The sequence below is a fragment of the Halichoerus grypus genome, chromosome X (genome assembly GCF_964656455.1).
Source record: "Halichoerus grypus chromosome X, mHalGry1.hap1.1, whole genome shotgun sequence".
NCBI lineage: Eukaryota > Metazoa > Chordata > Mammalia > Carnivora > Phocidae > Halichoerus > Halichoerus grypus.
Window position 1 is genome coordinate 117,496,994 of NC_135727.1, and position 20,939 is coordinate 117,517,932.

General features: G+C 38.2%; 2 protein-coding genes across 3 annotated transcripts in view; both read right to left on the reverse strand.

Moving 5' to 3' along the window:
• CDKL5 (cyclin dependent kinase like 5) overlaps positions 1-20,939 on the reverse strand; it is a 198,550-nt gene that overhangs the window by 90,457 nt on the left and 87,154 nt on the right. The gene's annotated exons all lie outside the window — the stretch shown is intronic.
• LOC118541867 (gap junction alpha-1 protein-like) lies at positions 559-3,404 on the reverse strand. The gene has a single exon (XM_078064150.1). It carries the CDS (start codon positions 2,825-2,827, stop codon positions 1,907-1,909), a length of 921 nt encoding a protein of 306 aa, XP_077920276.1. The 5' UTR covers positions 2,828-3,404; the 3' UTR covers positions 559-1,906.

Consider the following 20,939-nt stretch of genomic DNA (forward strand, 5'->3'; position numbering starts at 1 on the left):
CAAGCAAGCAATATGTGAAAATCAACGTGAAACAGGAAGTCCAATCCAAGATTTCAGAGGTTTTGCAGTGCCCCATAGAAACACACATCCCATTAGTAAATAACTGTGCTTATTCCTCACAAAACAGTTTGTGAGAAGGAAATCTGAAAGACTCTTTAATGAGCCAAGAGACTGGGTTTTACAAATGAGACCATTTAAACTGTCAGAGCAAGATGCTGTTCATTGGCAGGTTTAACATTTCAGTTGTTCCCATCTTCTCCTTCCTTCTGCCCTGTGGGGTGGGAAGAAGCTTCTGATGAAGAGTAGATCAGTCAGTTAAAAGAAAAAAAAGAAGCTACATTTTTTGCACATCTATGTAGTGGGTCTATCTGTGATCCTGCTATATATAATTAAAGATGCTAATACTAAAACCTTCTGTAATAGAATCACTCCAATTCCATTTCTAAAACTCTGTAGTAGATTCTGCTTAGATTAAGATGTACCAAGGAAGAGTTCAAAAGACTAGGGAAGATGAATGCAGCCAGAAACTCTCAGAGGAGGCAGACAGGCAGGTTGCTCTCTTAAAACTTTATTAAATAAAGAACATTCTCTAGAATATATGATGGACTAGTTCTACATTTGCATTTAATAAAGCTGAACATGACATTAGTTTAATGTGAAATGTTAAACCATTTAGTGTACAAAACTGTTTACGTAGCTGTCACGCAAGAACAAAGTATGAAGCTCAGCATTTTCACCAACCATCTGTGAGTTTTAGAAAAGTCATTTGAATAAACAGATTTCTTTAGTATATATTTCCAACACATTAGGTACATAGGTAATACTCAAACCTCTTTCAACCTTTCTTGCATTCCAAATAAAATCTTAGTACAAACATCAAAAACACTGGCCACCCCAAAAAACTGCCTACCAAACTCATTAACAGAACACGAGTTCTAAAATAATGCTTATTACGTAGGATTTATTAAGTAAAATAAATCCAAGCACTATCAGTTACTGTAAAATTCATGTAAGAACATTTAATAGTCCAGCTCTAAGGATTCTTTTTAAGTTTCTCACATTAATGAGTGCTGTTTACAGAACTAAAAGTCTTATCATTCAAGTGTCAGTCATTACATTTCAGAAAAAGGACATCATTCCTGATATCTTTCTATAAAAGAAAAAACAATGAGTAGAACCAGTATCCATAACAGGCTAAACTGGGTAAAGGGGGGCACTTTGGGGAGGGAAGTGTGTTTCACTTTCACAGTAGGAATTATGTAAACATCATATGGCCCACACCGCAAAATCCATGAGAAAGGCTCAAATTTGAACCCTGCATTATTTTAAAATCCATGTTCATGAGTTTATATTGCATCTGTTTGTACCAATACATGACAGATATCTATCACTCTTTCATATACACTGAACCATTCTCAGGAAATATGGGAGAGAAAAAGTCCTTACTTATGTGCCACCTAATGCAACTTTTATTTAGAATGTAAATTCTTCGCATCAACCATTTCAAATACCAACTATGTTCCTCCATTAATCCCCCCCTTTCTCCTCTCCTATCCCAGACCCCCCAAAAAGAACCCTTTATGTCTGTTAAGCCTCATAACTGACGTTGTTGAGTACCACCTCCTCTGGAACAAAAGTACACTCTCCACTGTACCTTCCTTTTCTTCAACAATTGAGCAGAATCATAATGTTTTCAGGCATGTGTCTAGATCTCTAGGTCATTACGCCTGCTGCTGGCATGACTGCTGGCTTTGCAGAATGGCTGCTGGTCTACAATGACTACTACCCAGTAGCTACTTTTGTCATCCCCACCCCCACCCCTAGAATTCTGCTTATTATCAGGGAAATCAAAAGGCTATGCATGCAAGTTGGAGGTGGTGCTTCCTGCCTGCCCTATTAGATCTTGCTATGCACTCTGTTTAGCACGGCTTTTCTCATTTCCTTGTTTATTGTAACTGCGGCAGGAAGAACTGCTCCTGTTTCCAGGAACCACCTCGTCCCTGGGAAGGGACAGGGTGGAGAGAGCAACAGCTGATGAAGAGCCAGTGGAGGGGCTTGGCAGACCAGATGAATCAAGGTAAGGCTCACTCTCTGGATCCTTCACACGGTCCTTAATGCCCTTGAAGAAGACACAGAATAACTCGAGGATGTTCAAAGCAAGAGACACCAAGGACACCACCAGCATGAAGATAATGAAGATGCTTTTCTCTGTGGGGCGAGAGAGGAAGCAGTCCACCTGATGCGGGCAGGGGTCTCGTTCGCAAGTGTAAACCGCATTCAGGCTGAATCCATAGATGTACCACTGGATCAGCAGGAAGGCCACCTCAAAAACAGACTTGAAGAAGACGCTAATGGCATAGATTCGCAGCAAGCCCCTTCTCATAGTCACCTTACAGTGTTCTTCAATGCTATATTTGAACTTCTTGATCTCAATTTCGATTTCCTGCAAGTGCACCTCCATGTGGACACCAGCATTTTGAGCGACTCTGAGTTCCTCCCCTCTCTTTTTCAACTTCTCTTCCTTGCGGACCACGTAGAATACGTGCACTAGGTACAAGAGTGAGGGGATGGACACAAATATGATCTGCAGGACCCAGAAGCGCACATGAGAGATCGGGAAGGATTTATCATAGCAGACGTTTTCACAACCAGGCTGCCGAGTATTACAACGAAAGGCAAACTGCTCATCATCCCAGGCTGACTCAACCGCTGTCCCCAGTAGCAGGATTCGGAAAATGAAAAGGACCGAGAGCCACACCTGCCCTCCAGGGGTGGAGTAAGCTTGAACCTTGTCAAGGAGTTGGCCTAAGGCACTCCAGTCACTCATGTTGCCTGTTCGCTGTTCTTTCGCTTAAAAGAAGTGAAGTAGGACACCAAGTGATTGCACTCCTTGGAGGATGAAGTAAAATGAAAAAGTAAGTTCAAGCACTCAAAACTTTCTGAAGTTTAAAAGTCTGCTACACCCTTTGGTACCTTCCTCACTCTTCTTCCTAATGAAAGACAACTGCTGATACCTAATAAAAGCTTATATGGATTCATTTTCATACATGGTGAGCAAATACTCTTAAATAAGGATGTACATATATCAGTAATGGGACAAATTACATAAATGAGGGAACAACTTAGGGGCGCCTGGGTGGCTCAGTTGGTTAAGCGTCTGCCTTCGGCTCAGGTCATGATCCCAGGGTCCTGGGATCGAGCCCCCCATCGGGCTCCCTGCTCAGCGGGGAGCCTGCTTCTCCCTCTCCCTCTGCCTGCTGCTCCCCCTGCTTGTGTGCTCTATCAAATAAATAAATAAAATTTAAAAAAAAAAAATGAGGAAACAACATAAACACATCTAAAGGTTTCCTTCAATTCCAGAATAAAGCAATCTCCAAAGACAAAGACTGAAACACAGAAACTGAATTAAAAATTCACATGCATATATTGACCAATTCATCTTCAAACGTTATTAGGGCCATCATTTCTGAAGTAGGTAATGATAGGGGTGCCTGGCTGGCTTGGTCGGTAGAGCGTGTGATTCTTGATCTCCAGGTTGTGAGTTCAAGCCCCGTGTTGGTGTGGAGACTACTCTAAAAAGGGGGGGTGGGGGGGGAGGAACCAAATATATAATGATATTCATCCCAGCATTATTTATTCAGTGCCTACTAGATACCAGGTACTATACTGGGCACTGGTCCCTATGGGCGAGTAAAACAGAATTCCTGTACTTGTGCAACTTGCAATTAACTAGAGGAAACAGATCATTAAAAGTACAATATTTTAGGGGTGCCTGGGTGGCTCAGTCGGTTAACTGATTCTTGATCTCAGCTCAGGTCTTGATCTCAGGGTTGTGAGTTCAAGCTCCGCATTGAACTCCGTGGAGCCTACTTTGAAGAAAAAAAAAAGTCCAGTATTTTATTAAATCTAAGACACAACCGATTATAAGATAAACCATTATGTTACTTACCATTCAGAAAGCAATCAAGGCATCCAGTGTTAAGAGGTGCCTTGATTTCAGAAATGTGAGGGGAAATGTACATCTTAGAATCAATGAAAAAGGCTAAATGAATATAGAATTGCAATTTTAAATAAGTACTAAGAAGTAAAAACAAAATAGGTACTGACAGAAATTAACTCAAGGAAATCCAGATCAGTCTGTATAGAGTCAGCCAGGCAAAGAGTCTGAAAACTATTAGTTGTGATGGAAGTCAGCATGGGCAAAGCTCTGAGGGTGGGAGAACTCACTGTACTCAGGGAGCTCAAAGGCAGGCAAACTGGTTACCAGGTATTAAGTAGAGGTAGCAGAGCCCAAGACTGGTGCTGGAGGAGGCTACCTCAGGCATCTGCTTAGCAGCAGCAGAGAAATCCAGGAGCAGAAAGCATGATTATACTGTGATGCTGCGGCAAGACTGAAACTGAGGGAGAAATTACTAATGGCAGTTCAGGAGCTCTAGGGGTCTGTAGGAAGGCTGGGGGAAGAGAGAGGGTACAATTGAAGAATGTACAGAGCAGTACAGGGATGAGGGTTCTGTGCTAAAATGGTTAGCCAGTGAGTTTTGGTGGTGACAAAAAGGAGAAGAGGATGTCAAGAATCATGGGGGTGACCCTGAGAGTCTCTCCCCTAGAGAGGGTAACAGATGACCAATCCTGGCACTGCGGTCCTGAATGCTGTGGTGAATGAAGGGACATTTTGTAAAGGTAGCTGCCATCCCAGTTAGCATAAAGTAGCAAGATCAGGACCAAAAAAAAAAAAAAAAAAAAAAAGAGGAGCTACAGCTCCCTTCTTATCTGGAAATTGCAAGTCAGGATCCAGCCAACAGAGGCCTCAACTTACTTATTTACTGAATGTGAACCACTATCTCCATTGAAATGTGAACACATGGAAGCTTTTCTGTTAAGACTAAAATATGAATACACTGTGTTCATTTGTGTGGGTTTCTTCTAGGAGACTGTTATATCACCAGTTTAGGGGGGGCTTTAAGGGAGGGTTTAAGTTTCAGGAGGAGAAACATAGATACCGACCACTAATCTGTTCAGGGCTGGTGGGAGCTGGCGTGGGGCACAACCCGTAACTGTGCCCCTACTGAAGACCTGCTCTTCTTTCTCCCTTTCCTCCTGACAGCCCTATTTCTTTATAAGAAATGTCTGTAAGCAAAAGCCTAAGTAAAGGTTTCTGCCTCTAATTCAAATCATGCTAGACAAATGGATCTTTATTTTTTTTTTTAAGATTTTATTTTTAAGTAATCTCTACACCCAACGTGGTCTCAAACACATGACCCTGAAATCAAGAGTCGCATGCTCCAACAACTGAGCCAGCCAGGCGCCCTGGAGCTTACTTTAAAACAAACCACAACTCATTGATTATTACATGGCAAAAAATAATTATTTTCAATCAAATTCTTTCAATACAGCATGAACTCATCATTTCTAAAAACAAATTTTATTTAGTATGTTAGGATAAAACCCATAATGGTTAATATTTTAATTCTCCCTCCTGAAAAACTTTCATTCGCAAAGACAGATATTCATTTTAAACAATTAAGAAAATTAAAAGAGAAAAATATTTCTTAAACATGAGTTTGCCAACTAATAATCTTAAATACCATTCAGCTGATTTGTTTCTTGGTTTAACAGCTATTCCTCACAGTAGATTCAGTGAGAAAAATAAAACTTAAAATGAAACCTAAAAAAAGAGGGCAAGGTTAATGTAATTTACAATGTCTCAATTGCCCAAGGTTGGTTACAACTGTTCTCCAAGGATAAGAACTGAAGGTTCCCAAAATGCAATTTTTTAGCAAGTAATCAAATTACAAGGCTTTGAAGTATACACTGTACTTTCTCAGTTGCTTAAATAACACATTTTAGCCAAATTGTCCTTTATCATGCAGATTCTGAAATTAATCCTATTAGGCTAAAGTTACCAAGATCTACAGTTTATAATTAATACATTCTTCAAAGTTAATTGAAAATAAACCACTGGCAGCATAAGAGTTAGGCATTTATTCTCATTAGTTTTTCAAATTTAAACAGTGCTTAGTCTCCAGAGATTTCAAAATGCCTCAGAAAATTGAGTTACTTTTTCAAAAACAACTAGGGTAAAGTAATAGCAAGTGAAGGTTAAAGACAATAATCCCTGAAACTACTTTAGCACCGATTCTAAAAGGTATCTGATTAAAAACAGTGCTGGGAGGGGTAGGGAGGGAGAAAATCAATAATTCCAGTTAATTTAGCGTAAAGTTATTAGCAATTTTCTAGAACTATAAGAAGCTCTTAAGTTTTTCAAATATTTTGTTCTGAAGAAGTTCTTGCTAAGCACTTTGAAAATATATAGATCCGAGATTCAAAGAGATGAAAATAACTAAGAATGAGTCATCTCAGCCAAGCAAATGTTTCATAGAGAAATTAAAAGTCTCTTGCTGAACAATTATTTTTAGACTGGACAAGGTATTTCCATTTTAAAACATAAACATAAAGCGTCAGGTTTCAGTCCCAACAAATAAAGCGCTTGAATATTTTCACTCCTATCCTTACAGCAAGAGGGAAAAAAAAAAACCCACTGAAAATCAACTTTCCTTAGGCTTATCAGAGAATTAAGGACATAAGGCAAACTGAACTCCTAAAATCTGGAGAGACAGGCAAAAAGAATCACACCCAAGAACAGCTTACCTGGAGCAGAAGGCACTAGAGCAATACGCTAGGGAGAAAACTTAAATGGTAATTTAGACAAAGGCTTGCCAAGTAAGAACTCCTAGCGACCAAGTCTTAGGAGGGCCCTCCACACTCTCTTGGCTTTACCTCCAGGACTTCACCAGGTTCTGAACATGAAGATCCAAGAATGATCTCCTCCCCTTTTGGGTGAGAGTTAGAAAAAAAAAAAAAAAAAAAAAAGTAACAATTTTGAAATATGCCCAGAGAAAAGATCCAATAAAAACCTTCTCCCTTTTGAGGAAGAAGGGGAATATAACCATTTTGAAAAACACCCAGGGAAAAAGTAATGGTTTTGAAATAAGCCTAGAATGTTCTCCATAACAAAGGCCAACACTCAAAGGGAAAATTACCAGAGCCTTACATGTTGTCCTGGGAGAGGGGAAATTAGCCAGCTACAGCCCCTCTAGCCTTCTTGCTTCACCTAAAAAGAAGGGGAGAAAAAAGGCTAAAAAATACTTCTGAAGGTTGCAGGCCAGGACTCAGGCTACCAAAAGACTTAAGATTTGGTCCTAAGATTATAGAACACTTCCTCTTCCCCATACTCTACCACCAGGTCACAAGGTTCTGGTACAGTAACAGCGGATTTCAACAGAAAGAGTTGCAAGAAGCTATTTAAACTATTAACTACTTAAACTATTTAAAAAGGAGTTCTTAGGGAAACACAAAGACAATGGGGGAGAAAAATAAACAAAAAGACACTAGAGGAAACTGAAGCCTCTGGCACCTACGCGTACAACATTTAACAGCCCAGCCCCAAGCCAAATAACCTAAAACATTACACTAAATGCCTATTTACCTCAGTTCCTATTACCCGATATATCCTATCTGGGTTGTTTTTTTGTTTTTTTTTAAGATTTTATTTATTTATTTGACAGAGAGAGCGAGCACAAGCAGGGGGAGCAGCAGAGGGAGAGGGAGACGGAGAAGCAGAAAACGCTTAACCGACTGAGCCACTCAGGCGCCCCCCTCTGGGTTTTAAAAAACATTAAAAAGCGTGCTAAAAGGCAAGACAAAAGGCAGTCTGAGGAGACAAAGTACACATCAGAACCAGACTCAGATATGGCACAGATTTGGGGATTATCAGGAATAATTTCAGATAGGGAATTTAAAATAACTATGAGTTCTCTGTTAAGAGCTCTAATGGAAAAAGTAGACAACATGCAAGTACAGACGGGTAATGTAAGCATACACAATTCTACGAAAGAATTAAAAGAAATACTACAAGTAAAAAACACTACAACAAAATGAATGCTTTTAATGGACTTATCAATAGATTGGATATGGCCAAGGAAAGAATTAGTGAATTTAAAAATATTTCAATAGAAACTTCCCAAACTAAATGCAAAGAGAAAAAAGAAATATTATAAAGCAGAACACAGTATCTAAGAACTACAGAACAATTACAAAAGGTGTAACCAGATTACCAGAAGGAAAAAAATGAGAAAAAGGAAAAGAAATATTTGAAGGAATAATGGCCAAAAATCTTCCGAAATTAATGATACCAAACCACACATCAAAAAAGCTCAGAGCAGACCAAGCAAGATAAATATAAAAAAAACTACACCTAAACGACATCATATTCAAACTACAGAAAAATCAAACATAAAATCATGAAATCAACCGGGGGAAAAGATATCTTACCTACAGAGAACAAGGACAGGCAATACATCCAATTTTTTTCAGAAGCCATGAAGTGAAATATGTAAAGTGTTGGGGGAAAAAAACCACCACCCTACAAAGTATTCAGTGAAATTATCCTTCAAAAGTGAAGGAGAAATACTTTTTCAGATAAACAAACACTGAGGGAATTTTTTAACAGACCAGGCTAGTAAGAGCTGTTTTAAAAAGTTCTTTAGGGAAGGAAAATTATACAGGTCATAAAGTCAAATCTACACAAAATAAGAGCACTGGAGAAGGAATAAATGAAGGCAAAATAAAATCTGCTTTTCCTATTCTTAATTAATAGATAACCATTCAAAGTAACAAGAGTAACAATGTATTCACTGATTATAGCATATGGATAAGTAAAATGAATGACAGCAATGTTACAAGGAAGATGGGAAGGAGGAATTGGGAAAATTCTAGTTAAGGTACATGCAGTGCCTAAGAAGCGGAATACATTTATCTGATGGTGGACTTAGGTAAGTTGTAAATATATACAATAAACTCTAGGGCAAGGACTAAAAATCTTTTTTTTTTTTAAAGATTTTTTATTTATTTATTTGAAAGAGAGAGAATGAAGAGAGAGAAAGAGAGCACATGAGAGGAGGGAGGGTCAGAGGGAGAAGCAGACTCCCTGCTGAGCAGGGAGCCCCATGTGGGACTCGATCCCCAGACTCCAGGATCATGACCTGAGCCAAAGGCAGTCGCTTAACCAACTGAGTCACCCAGGTGCCCCCTAAAAATCTTTTGAAAAGAAGTACAATGGACATACTAAGACATGACAGAAAACAGAATCATTTAAAATGGTCAATTAAAATCAAAAGGAAGAAAAAGAGGGGAATATTTTTGTTTAAAGAAAAAAAAAAAAAGAAGGGAGGCCTGGCTGGCTTATGACCCCTTGATCTCAGGGAAATGAGTTGGAGCCCCACATTGGGTGCAGAGATTAGCCCTCCCCCAAAAAAATGAAAAAAAGAAAAAAGGGGGGGCGCCTGGATGGCTCAACTGGTTGAGCATCCAACTCTTGATCTGGGCCCAGATCTTGATCTCAGGATCCTGGAACTGAGCCCCACATTGCATTGGGCTCCACCCTCTGCAGGGAGTCTGCTTGAGATTCTCTTTCTCCCTCTCCCTCTGCCCCTCCCTCCCCACATGCTCTCTCTCAAATAAATAATCTTTTTAAAAAAGTGTAATGGAGCTCCTGGGCGGCTCAGTTGGTTAAGCATCTGCTTTAGCCTCAGGTCATGATCCCAGGGCCCTGGGATCGAGCCCCGCATCTGGCTCTCTGCTCAGTCCTCTCCCTCTGCCTGCCATTCCCCTTGCTTGTGCTCTCTCTCTCTCTCTGTCAAATGAATAAATAAGATCTTTTAGGGGCGCCTGGGTGGCTCAGTCGTTAAGCGTCTGCCTTCGGCTCAGGTCATGATCTCAGGGTCCTGGGATCGAGCCCCGCATCGGGCTCCCTGCTCCGCGGGAAGCCTGCTTCTCCCTCTCCCACTCCCCCTGCTTGTGTTCCCTCTCTCTCTGTGTCTGTCACATAAATAAATAAAATCTTTAAAAAAAAAAAAAAAAAAGATCTTTTAAATAAATAAATAAATAAAAATAATTTTTAAAATGTAATTAGAAAAGTTACAAAAGTAAAAAAAAGGTTCATATTAGCTCAATTATATTAATAATCACATTAAAATCATTACAAATGCAAATGGCTTTAAAAAAAGAGCACGCATGCATGCAAGCAGGGGGCAGAGAGGGGCAGAGGGTGAGGGAGAGAATCTTATGCAGGCTCCACACTCAACACGGAGCCCAATGCGGGGCTCAATCCCACAACCCCAAGATGATGACCTGAGCAGAAATCAAGTGTCAGCTGCTTAACTGACTGAGTAACCCAGACGCCCCTGTGAGAATGGATTTTTAAAACCACTTTAAATAAAAAGACACATAGCTTAAAAGCAAAGGGATGCAAAAAGGTATACCACGTTAACACTAATCTAAAGAAAGCTGGAGTAGCTGTATCAATTTTAGACAAAGCAGATTTCAGAACCAAGACAATCATCAGGAATAAAGAGGGAGATTACAAAATGATACATTCTTCAAGAAGACCTAACAATCCTTAATATGCAGGCACCAAACAAAAGAGCACCAAAATACATGAGGTAAATATAGATAGAACTGCAAGGAGAAATAGACAAATCCAACATTATAGTTGGAGACTTCAACACCCACCTCTTTCAGTTACTGACACGAAAGAAAGAAAGAAAGAAAGAAAGAAAGAAAGAAAGAAAGAAAGAAAGAAAGAAAGAAAGAAAGAAAGAAAGAAAGAAAGAAAGAAAGAGTAAGGATATAGGTGAACTGAACAGCACCATTAAGTAAGTAGATCTACTAGACATTTATGTAATACTTCTAAGAGAAGCACAATACATATTCTTCTCAAGCTTACATGGAGCATTCCTCAAGGTAGAACAAATTCTGGGCCATAAAACACAACACATTTTGAAGCATAAAAATCATACAAAGTATACTCTCACGGGGCACCCAGGTGGCTGAGTCAGTTAAGCATCCAACTCTTGATTTCCGCTCAGGTCACGATCTCAGGGTCATGGAGCCTGCTTGGGATTCTTTCTCTCTCTCTCCCTTTGCCCCTACCCACCCCCCCACCCCACCCACCCCTGCTGCTCTAGTGCTCACTCACTCTCAATAAACAAAGTATATGCTCACAACCAATGGAATTAAACTAGAAATCAAGAACATAAAGCTGGAAAATCTCAAAATATTTAGAGATTAACCAAGACACTTCTAAATAACATGGATCAGGGGCACCTGGCTGGCTCAGTCAGTGAAGCATGCAACTCTTGATCTTGGGGTCATGAGTACAAGCCCCACCACACTGGGCATAAAGCCTAAATAAAAAAATAAAAATAAAAAAATAGCACACAGGTCAAAGACGAAATCTTTAGAAATGTAAAAATATTTTGAACTAAATGAAAATGACAGTACAAAACAAAATTTGTGTGATGCAGCAAAAGCAGTGTATAGGAAAAAAGTTTATAGCATGGAATGCATACATGAGAAAAGAAAACAGACCTAAAATCATTAACTAAAAAAATAAATTAAAATTTAAAAAAATACAATCAGTAATTAAGCTTCTATCTTAGGAAATAAGACAGAGGGATAACTTAAGCCTAAAACAAGAAGAAAATAATAATAAAGTTTACAGAAGTAATCAATGAAATTGAATACAGGAACTCACCAGTGGAAAATCAATGAAAACAAAAGCTGGCTCTTTTAAAAGATCAGTAAAATTGATAAACCTCTAGTCAGGCTAACCAAGAAAAAGAAAAAACACAAATTATTATTTTTAAATTTTATTTTATTATGTTATGTTAGTCACCATACATTACATCTTTAGTTTTTGATGTAGTGTTCCATGATTCATTGTTTCCGTATAACACCCAGTGCTCCATGCAATACATGCCCTCCTTAATACCCATCACCAGGCTAACCCATCCCCCCAACCCCCTCCCCTCTAAAACCCTCAGTTTGTTTCTTGGAGTCCATAGTCTCTCATGGTTCGTCTCCCCCTCCAATTCCCCCCCTTCATTTTTCCCTTCCTACTATCCTTTTTTTTTTTTTTTTAAAGATTTTATTTGTTTATTTGACAGAGAGACAGTGAGAGAGGGAACACAAGCAGGGGGAGTGGGAGAGGGAGAAGCAGGCCTCCTGCGGAGCAGGGAGCCCGATGCGGGGCTTGATCCCAGGACCCTGGGATCATGACCTGAGCTGAAGGCAGATGCTTAACAACTGAGCCACCCAGGCGCCACTTCTTCTTTTTTTTTTTTTAACATATAATGTATTGTTTGTTTCAGAGGTACAGGTCTGTGATTCATCAGTCTTACATAATTCACAGCACTCACCATAGCACATACCCTCCCCAATGTCCATCACACAGCCAACCCCATCCCTCCCACCCCCCACCACTCCAGCAACCCTCAGTTTGTTTCCTGAGATTAAGAGTCTCTTATGGTTTGTCTCCCGCTCTGGTTTCATCTTGTTTCATTTTTTCCTCCCTTCCCCTATGACCCTCTGTCTTGTTTCTCAAATTCCTCATATCAGTGAGATATGATACTTGAGAAAAGACACAAATTATTAATATCAGAAATGAAAGAAGAGTCACCACTACCCATCACATGGACATTAAAAGGATTATAAAAGAATATTATGAACAAATCTATGCCTATCAATTTGGTAACTTAGGTAAATGGACCAATTCCTTGAAAGATACAAACTATCAAAATGTACATAAGGAATAAAAGATAATCTGAATACGCCTAAATGTGTGGAAGAAAATCAATAACAAAAAGTCCCATACCCAGATTGTTTCATTGGTGACTTCTAAAGATTTAAGGAGAGATTACACCAATTCTCTACAATCTCTTCCAGAAAAATCTCTTCCTTCCAGAAGTGGAGGAACAATTCTTAACTCACTCTATGAAGCCACTATTACGTTAATACCAAAACCAGATAAAATCATTAAAAGAAAGGTAAACTACAGACAAATATCTTTCACGAACAAAGATGTAGAAATCTTCAGCAAATATTAGCAAAGTAAATACAGCAATGTATAAAAAGAATGACACACCATGACCATATGGGATTTGTCCCAGGTGTGCAAGGCTGGTTCAACATTCTAAAATCAATTCATGTAAATCTACCATCATCAGTGAGCTAAAATAGAAACATCGTATCATCACAACAATTGATGTAGAAAAGCACTGACAAAACCCAACACCCACTCGTGATAAAAGCTCTTAGTAATCTAGGAATAGAGAGAACGTCATCAATTTAATAAAGAACATCTACAAAAAACCTACAGTTAACATCATTCTTAATGGTAAGAAACTGCTGCCTTCCTACTAAGCTCAGGAACAAGATAAGAATGACCCCTCTCACCACTTTTATTCAACGTTTTACTGGAAGTCATAACTAATACAACAAGACAAGAAAAGGAAATAAAAGGGATATAGATTGGGAAAGAAAAAATAAACTGTTTTGTTCACAGATGACAGGACTGTCCATGAAGAAAATCTCAAAAAACCTACAGTGAAAAACTCCTGGAACTAATAATTCTATCTAGGTCACAAATTACAAGGGTAATATACAAAAGTCAACTGCTTTCCCATATACCAGCAATGAATAATTGGAAATAAAAATTTAAAACAATACCACTTACATTATCACACACACAAAAAAAGTACTGAAGTATAAATCTAACACAATTTTCCCAAGATCTGCATGCAAAAATCTACATAGCTATGTTGAAAGAAATCAAAGATTTAAATAAATGGAAATACTCTGCATTCGTGGATTAGAAAACTCAGTATTAAGATGTCAATTCTTCTCAACTTGATTTATAGATTCAATGCGATCCCAAACCTAGTAAGCTATTTTGTGAAACAGAAAAGAGCCCCAAAATAGACTCAACACAAACACAGCTGATCTTTGACAAAGAAGCAGAGGCAATCCAATGGGAAAAACGGTCTTTTCAACAAATGGTACTAGACATCCATATGCAAAATAAAGAATCTAGATACAAACCTTTTAAGTTTAACAAAAACTAACTCAAAGTGGATCATAGACCTAGATACAAAATTACAAAACTTCTAAAAAATAACCTAGAAAATCTAGGTGACTCTTGACTTTGGTGATGAGTTTTTTTGTTTTTTTTTTTTAAGATTTTTTTATTTATTTATTGAGAGAGATAGTGATAGAGAGCATGAGAGGGGGAGAGTCAGAGGGAGAAGCAGACTCCCTGCCGAGCAGGGAGCCCGATGCGGGACTCGATCCCGGGACTCCAGGATCATGACCTGAGCCGAAGGCAGTCGCTTAAACAACTGAGCCACCCAGGCGCCCCGGTGATGAGTTTTTAGATACAACACCAAAAGGACAATTCACAAAAAAAAACCTGGTACATTGGGTGTCATTAAAATTAAAAAATTTTTCTGCTCTGCTAAAGTCACTGTTAACAGAACAAAAAATATGCCACAAACGGAGAAATATGTGCAAAACACATATCTGCAGAGTGATGTCACTGAAGATGGCAAAATAGGGAAATCTAGGACTCCATCCTTCCACAGAAACAAATAATGAGCTGGCAAAAAGTATTAGAATCAACTTTTCTATACCTCTGCAACTAGTCAAAAACTTAAAACAACCAGGGAAAGACTTGATAAAGGAAGTAGCTACTTTGTGATATGAGTGTAATATGCATTTTAAACTGCCCACCTCACACACCATAACCATGATGGACAAACAGACAACAAATAGAAGGCAACTTCCTCAACCTGATAAAGAACATTTATGAAAAATCCATAGCTAACATCATGCATACTCAATGGTAAAAGACTGAAAGGCTTCTCCCCAAGATCAGGAACAAGACAAAGATGCCCACTTTTGCCACTTGATAACATTATACTGGAAATTCTAGCTAGAACAACTGGGCAAGACAAAGAAATAAAAGGTGTCCAAATTAAAAAGGAAGGAATAAAACTAGTCTCATCCACAGATGATATAATTATACACATAGAAAATCCTAAAGAATCCATACATTAGAGCTAACAAACAAATTCACTGAAGTTGCAGGATAAAAAATCAAAATACAATAGCCAGTAGTCCACAAAATGTTACCATACGACCCAGCAATTCTACTCCTAGGTATATATACAAAGGAATTAAAAGCAAGGACTCAAGATACTTGTCTGTGAATATTCATAGTAACATTATTCACATTAGCCAAAAGTGGAAACAATTCAACTGTCCATCGACAAATGAATGGATAAACAAAATGTGGTATATACATACAATGGAATATTATTCAGCTATAAAAAGGAATGAAGTTCTGATACATAGAATATGAATGAACCTTAAAAACATTATGCTAAGTAATGGAAACCAGACACAAAAAGACAAATATTGTATTATTCCACTTAAATGAAATATCTAAAATAGGAAAAACTGTAGAGACAAAGTAGATCAGAACTTACTAGGGGTTGGGGGTAAGAGGGAATGGGGGAGTTATTGCTTAACTGCTACAGTTTCTTTTGGGGGTGATAAGGAAAATTGGAAATATATAGGTGATGGTTACACAAATATTGTGAATACAGTTGATGACACTGAACTGTACACTTAGAAATGCTTAAAATGGTAAATTGTTATACATATTTTACAATAAAAAAAATCAGTAGTATTTGTATACACCCATAAAAAAAATCAGTAGTATTTGTATACACTAGCAACTGATGACCCAAAATGGAAATTAAGAAAGCAATTCCATTTATAATAGCATCCAAATGAATAAATACCTAGGAATAAATCTAACCAAGCAGGTAAAAGACTAACACATTGAAAACTACAAAGTATTGATGAAAGAAGTTAAAGAAGACTTAAGTAAATGGAAAGTCCTACGTTCATGGATTAGAAAACTTTATACTGTTAAGGCAACAATACTATGCAAAGTAATCCACAGATTCAGTGACATCCCTATCAAATTTCCAATGGCCTTTTTTTCAGAAATGGAAAAGGTAATCCTCAAATTCATATGGAATTACAAGGAGCTGTCAATAACTAAAATAGTTTTGGGGGGAAAAAAAGGAACAAAGTTGGTAGATTCATACTTACTGATTTCAAAACTTAATACAAATCCACAGTAATTAGAACAGTGTGGCACTAGCATAAGGATAGACACATAGACCACAGGTATAAAATTGAGAGTCTGGAAATAAACCCATACAGTGATGGTCAATTTATTTTCAACAAGGTGACAAAACCAATAAATAGGGAAAAAACTCTCTTCAACAAATGGTATTGGAACAATTGCATATCCACATCCAAAAGAATGAAGGTGGACCCCTATCTCATATCACAAATAAAAATTAACTCAAAATGGATTAACCACTTAAATCTAAGAGCTAAAATTATACTATTAATTTTTAAAAGGCATAAGCCATCATGACCTTGGATTTGGCTGTGGTTTCAAAAACATGAGCAAGAGAAGAAAAAAAAGAGATAAACTGGACTTCATCAAAATTAAAAACTTTTATGCAAAGAGCATTATCAAGAAAGTGAACAGACAACCTACAGAATGAGAAAAAATATTTGCAAACCATATATCTGATAAAGGACTTACATCCAAAATATATAAAGAATTCTTGCAACTCAACAAAAACAACCCAATTAAAAAATGGGCAGGGTAGGGAGATGGGCTAAATGGATGATGGGTATTAAAGAGGGCACATTTGGGATGAGCAATGGGTGTTAAATGTAAATGATGAATCACTAAATTCTACTCCTGAGACCAATACTATACTATATGTTAACTAACTTGAATTTAAATTTTAAAGAATGGACAAAGGATACATTTTTCCAAAGAGGATATGCAAATGGCCAACAAGCACAAGAAAAGATGCTCAACATCACTAATCATTACAGACATGCAAATAAAATACACAATATGCTACCACTTTATGTCACTAGGATGGCCACAACAAAAAGAAATAAGGAAACAAGTATTAGCAAGGATATGGAGAAATTGAAACCCTTGTACATTGCTGGTAGGAATGTAAAGTGGTGCAGCTGCTGTGGAAAACAGTTTTGCAGTTCCTCGAAAAGTTGAACATAGAACTCCCATATTACCTATCACTTCCACTCTTAGGTATAAACCCACAAACAATTGAAAACAGGAACTCAAACAAAACTTGTACACAAAAGTTCACAGCAGCACTATTCACAATAGCCAAAAGGTGGAGGGGGGAAACAACCCCCATGCAGTTATGGGGTTTGGGAAATACTTGTTTTTCCTTTATTACTGACATGAATATTTTCCTAAGTAGGCTTTCATGAAGAATTTATTGAAAAAATGTGAAAGAAGGTTTCACACTATCATTTCAACTACAATCTTCTCTCAAACTTACCTCTCCCAAGCTATGTGTTAAGCTTCTTGACAAAAGAAAACAGCATCTTACATTTTTGATTTATACGTGCTAGGCTAAATTCCTCAAAAATAGGAATTACTTACTGACTTCTACAGAGCCAGTGCCAGGCAGAGTACCTGACATTTTGTGGGCACTCAACAGATTTTGCTTAAGCAGATATTTGGTTGAATTGTACTTTATAATGCCATGCCTAGAACAGTGCTTTAAGTACAGAAGGTCCAAAAATTTTGGATATTTTAAAATTAAAAGGCTTTAACATATGAAACAAACCTTTAAATTCAGAAAGAGTAAATAAAGCTCAAAAGCATTGTAGAATATCAGCTATAGCTTCTAATAGTATTTCAGGGTTGGATTACTATTTATACAGAAATAGATCATTGTGTACTACTTTCCAGTTACTGCTTTCAACAACTGATAGTTATGCTTAACTACTTAAAAGTATCCATCATATGGGCATTTGTTGATCAGTTCCTTTTCTTATATTACCAGTGAATATATAATTCAGGCCTGTGTAAAAAAAAAAAAAGAAAAAAGATTCACTTTCATTTTTGCTCCTGAAGTTTTGAAAAGAAGATGCATTAAAGAGCTAGTGTAAATCCCTTAAGCACAGACATTTATCAGAGACTAATGAAATTACTCATCTGAAGAAGGTATAGAATGTTCTTTTCTTTGAACTATGTTTTTATGATTAGTGGAAAAGAAGACTTTAGAGTCCATCTAGTGTCCCTGCCAACTCATCCTCTAGAAGGGGGTAGAGGAGTGTGTGGGGGAGGGAGGGACAAATCATTTAGGAATTGAGTCACTGTGAGAAGGATGAACAAGGTAAAGTCTTCTGTGTAGACAGACAATGCACGCAGAGTTAGTACCAGCCAGTTCTAAATGACGATTTCTTTATCCCATTTACTAAAAACCAAACAAACAAAGCAAATCTAGATTAGGATGATGAGGACAAAGGTAACCATGAAGCTGGTAAAAGCCCAAAATTCTTTTATTTGCCTGAAGAAGTCAGACTCACCTATGAACTGATATATGAGCCATTATTTCTTTTATTGATAATAAGACAACAGAAACATAAGTAGTTTGCCCTGTATGAGCCATTATTTCTTTTATTGATAATAAGACAACAGAAACATAAGTAGTTTGCCCTGTATCAAAACACTAGCAGAGAGCTGAGCCCAAGATGGTGGAGGAGTAGGAGAACTTAGTTTCCTCTGGTCCCAGGAATTCAGCTAGATAGCTATCAAATCATTCTGAAAACCTGAGAACTCAACCAGAGATCTAAGAAAAGAATAGCTGCAACTCTACAAAGAGAAAAGTAACCACTTTCTGCAGTAGGAGGTGCACAGAAGTAAATCCCAGGCAATATATGGAAAGATACATGTGGGTAGGGGGGGTGGGGCAAGAGGGGCCTCCATCTGCGGGCACCACAAAGTAATTTGGCAGCAGAGCACAAAATCGAACTTTTAGAAGTCTACTCCAGTGAGGAACGTCCCTGCCTGAAAGGTGTTCATGTGGTGAAGTGGGGCAGAATCCTAGGTGGGACAGTGTGGTCTCAGGATCCTCGGGGTCACAGGAAGACCAGGGGTGTCTGAGTGTGGCAGAGCTCCCAAGCATTGGAATGGGGAAGACAGCTGCAATCAGTGAGCCCAGAAGCGGGCTCTCAGCTAGGGGTTACCATATACCTCCAACCGCGGCACAGTCGGGCAACTGCTCTCTGAGCAGGGGCCCAGCGAGCAGCAGCACTGCCACGAAACCCTCTCCTCCCTTCCCCCGAGGAGCAGCATGGGTGTGAGCTGCAGGAGTCTGCAGGGTTTAGAGACTCGAAATAGGGTCACGTGGCTGAGAGAGACATACTCAGTCAGCGGCTGGGTGAGCATGGAATGCAGATGGAGACCAGGGAGATAGGAGTGATTGATTGACTGCTTTTCCCTGAGGGTGCACTGAGGAGTGGGGAGCCGAGCTCTTTTGGCTCTGGGGCTGGAGATTGGGAGGCCACCATTTTCACTCTCATCCTCTTAAGTGGCGCAGAAAGCCTTCAGGGAACAAAAGCCACAAAGAACAATACTGAGCAGATTACTTAATTTGGCCCCCTGGCAAGGACGTGCAATTCCACCCCGGGAAAAGACACTTGAGAATCAATGCAACAGGCCCCTCCCCCAGAAGATCAGCAAGAACATCCCTCTAAGACCAAATTTACCAGTCACAGAGAACTGCAAAACTCCAGCGTTAGGGGAAAATAGTATACAGAATTCATGGGTTTTTTTGCCCCCCACGATTCTTTAGTCTTTCAATTTGGTTTTTTTCTCTTTCATTTTCAAACAATTTCTTATTTTGTCAACTCTTTTTTAAAATTTTTTTTTGGGCGCCTGGGTGGCTCAGATGGTTAAGCGTCTGCCTTCGGCTCAGGTCATGATCTCAGGGTCCTGGGATCGAGTCCCGCATCGGGCTCCCTGCTCCTTGGGAGCCTGCTTCTCCCTCTGCTTCTCTCTCTCTGTCTCTAATGAATAAATAAATAAAATCTTTAAAAAAAAAAAAATAAAAAAAAAAAAAATAAAATTTTTTTTTAATTTTCATCGTTACAGTTATATTCTATCCTTTCAATGTATTTAATTTTATTTTTGTGTATATATATATGTTTTCTTTCTCTACAATTTTCGGATGCAGTTTCTTCTAACAAACCAACCAAAATACACTCAGGACATAGTGTATTGCTCTGTTCACCTGTCTGTTTATATTCTTTTTTTTTCCCCCTTTCTCTCTTAATTTTCATTTTTACAGTTACATTCTATCCTTTCATTGTAATTAATTTTATTTTCATACATATATAAGTTTTTCTTTCTTTACAATTTTGGGGATTTAGTTTCCTAACAAACTGACCAAAATACACACAGGATCCAGTGCATTCCTATATTCACCTGTCTGATTATATTATCTTTTTGTTTTTTAATTTCTTTTTTTCTGGGTTTGGGTCTCTACTAATTTGTTTAGTGTATATTTCTCTGGGGTCATTGTTGCCATTTCAGTATTTCATTCTCTCGTTCATCTAGTCTTCTCTGGACAGAATAACAAGATGGAAAAACTCACTTCAAAAAAGAGAAGAGGAGGCAGTACTGACTGCCAGGGACCTAATCAGTATAGATATAAATAAAATGTTGGAACTATAGTTCAGAATAACGATTATAAAGATATTAGCTGGGCTTGAAAAAAGCATAGAAGACACTAGAGAATCTCTGGAGAAATAAAAGAACTAAAGTAGATATCAAAAGGATATCATAAAGGATATTAATGAGATGTAATAAAAAACGGAGGCTCTAACTGATAGGATAAATGAAGAAGAGAGAATTAGTGATATAAAAGACAAAATGATGGAGCATAAAGAAGCTGAGACAAAGAGAGATAAACAACTACTGGATCACGAGGGGAGAATTCAAGAGATAAGTGATATAATAAAGTGAAACAATATTAAAACAATTGGGATCCCAGAAGAAGAGGAGAGAAAGAGGGGGGCAGAAGGTATACTGGAGCAAATTATAGCAGAGAACTTCCCTAATCTGGGGAAGGAAACAGACATCAAAGTCCAGGAGGCACAGAGAACCCCCCTCAAAATCA

Coding starts and splice junctions, on each gene's coding strand:
- LOC118541867 (XM_078064150.1), bottom strand. CDS start 2,827: ATGAGTGACTGGAGTGCCTTAGGCCAACTCCTTGACAAGGTTCAAGCT.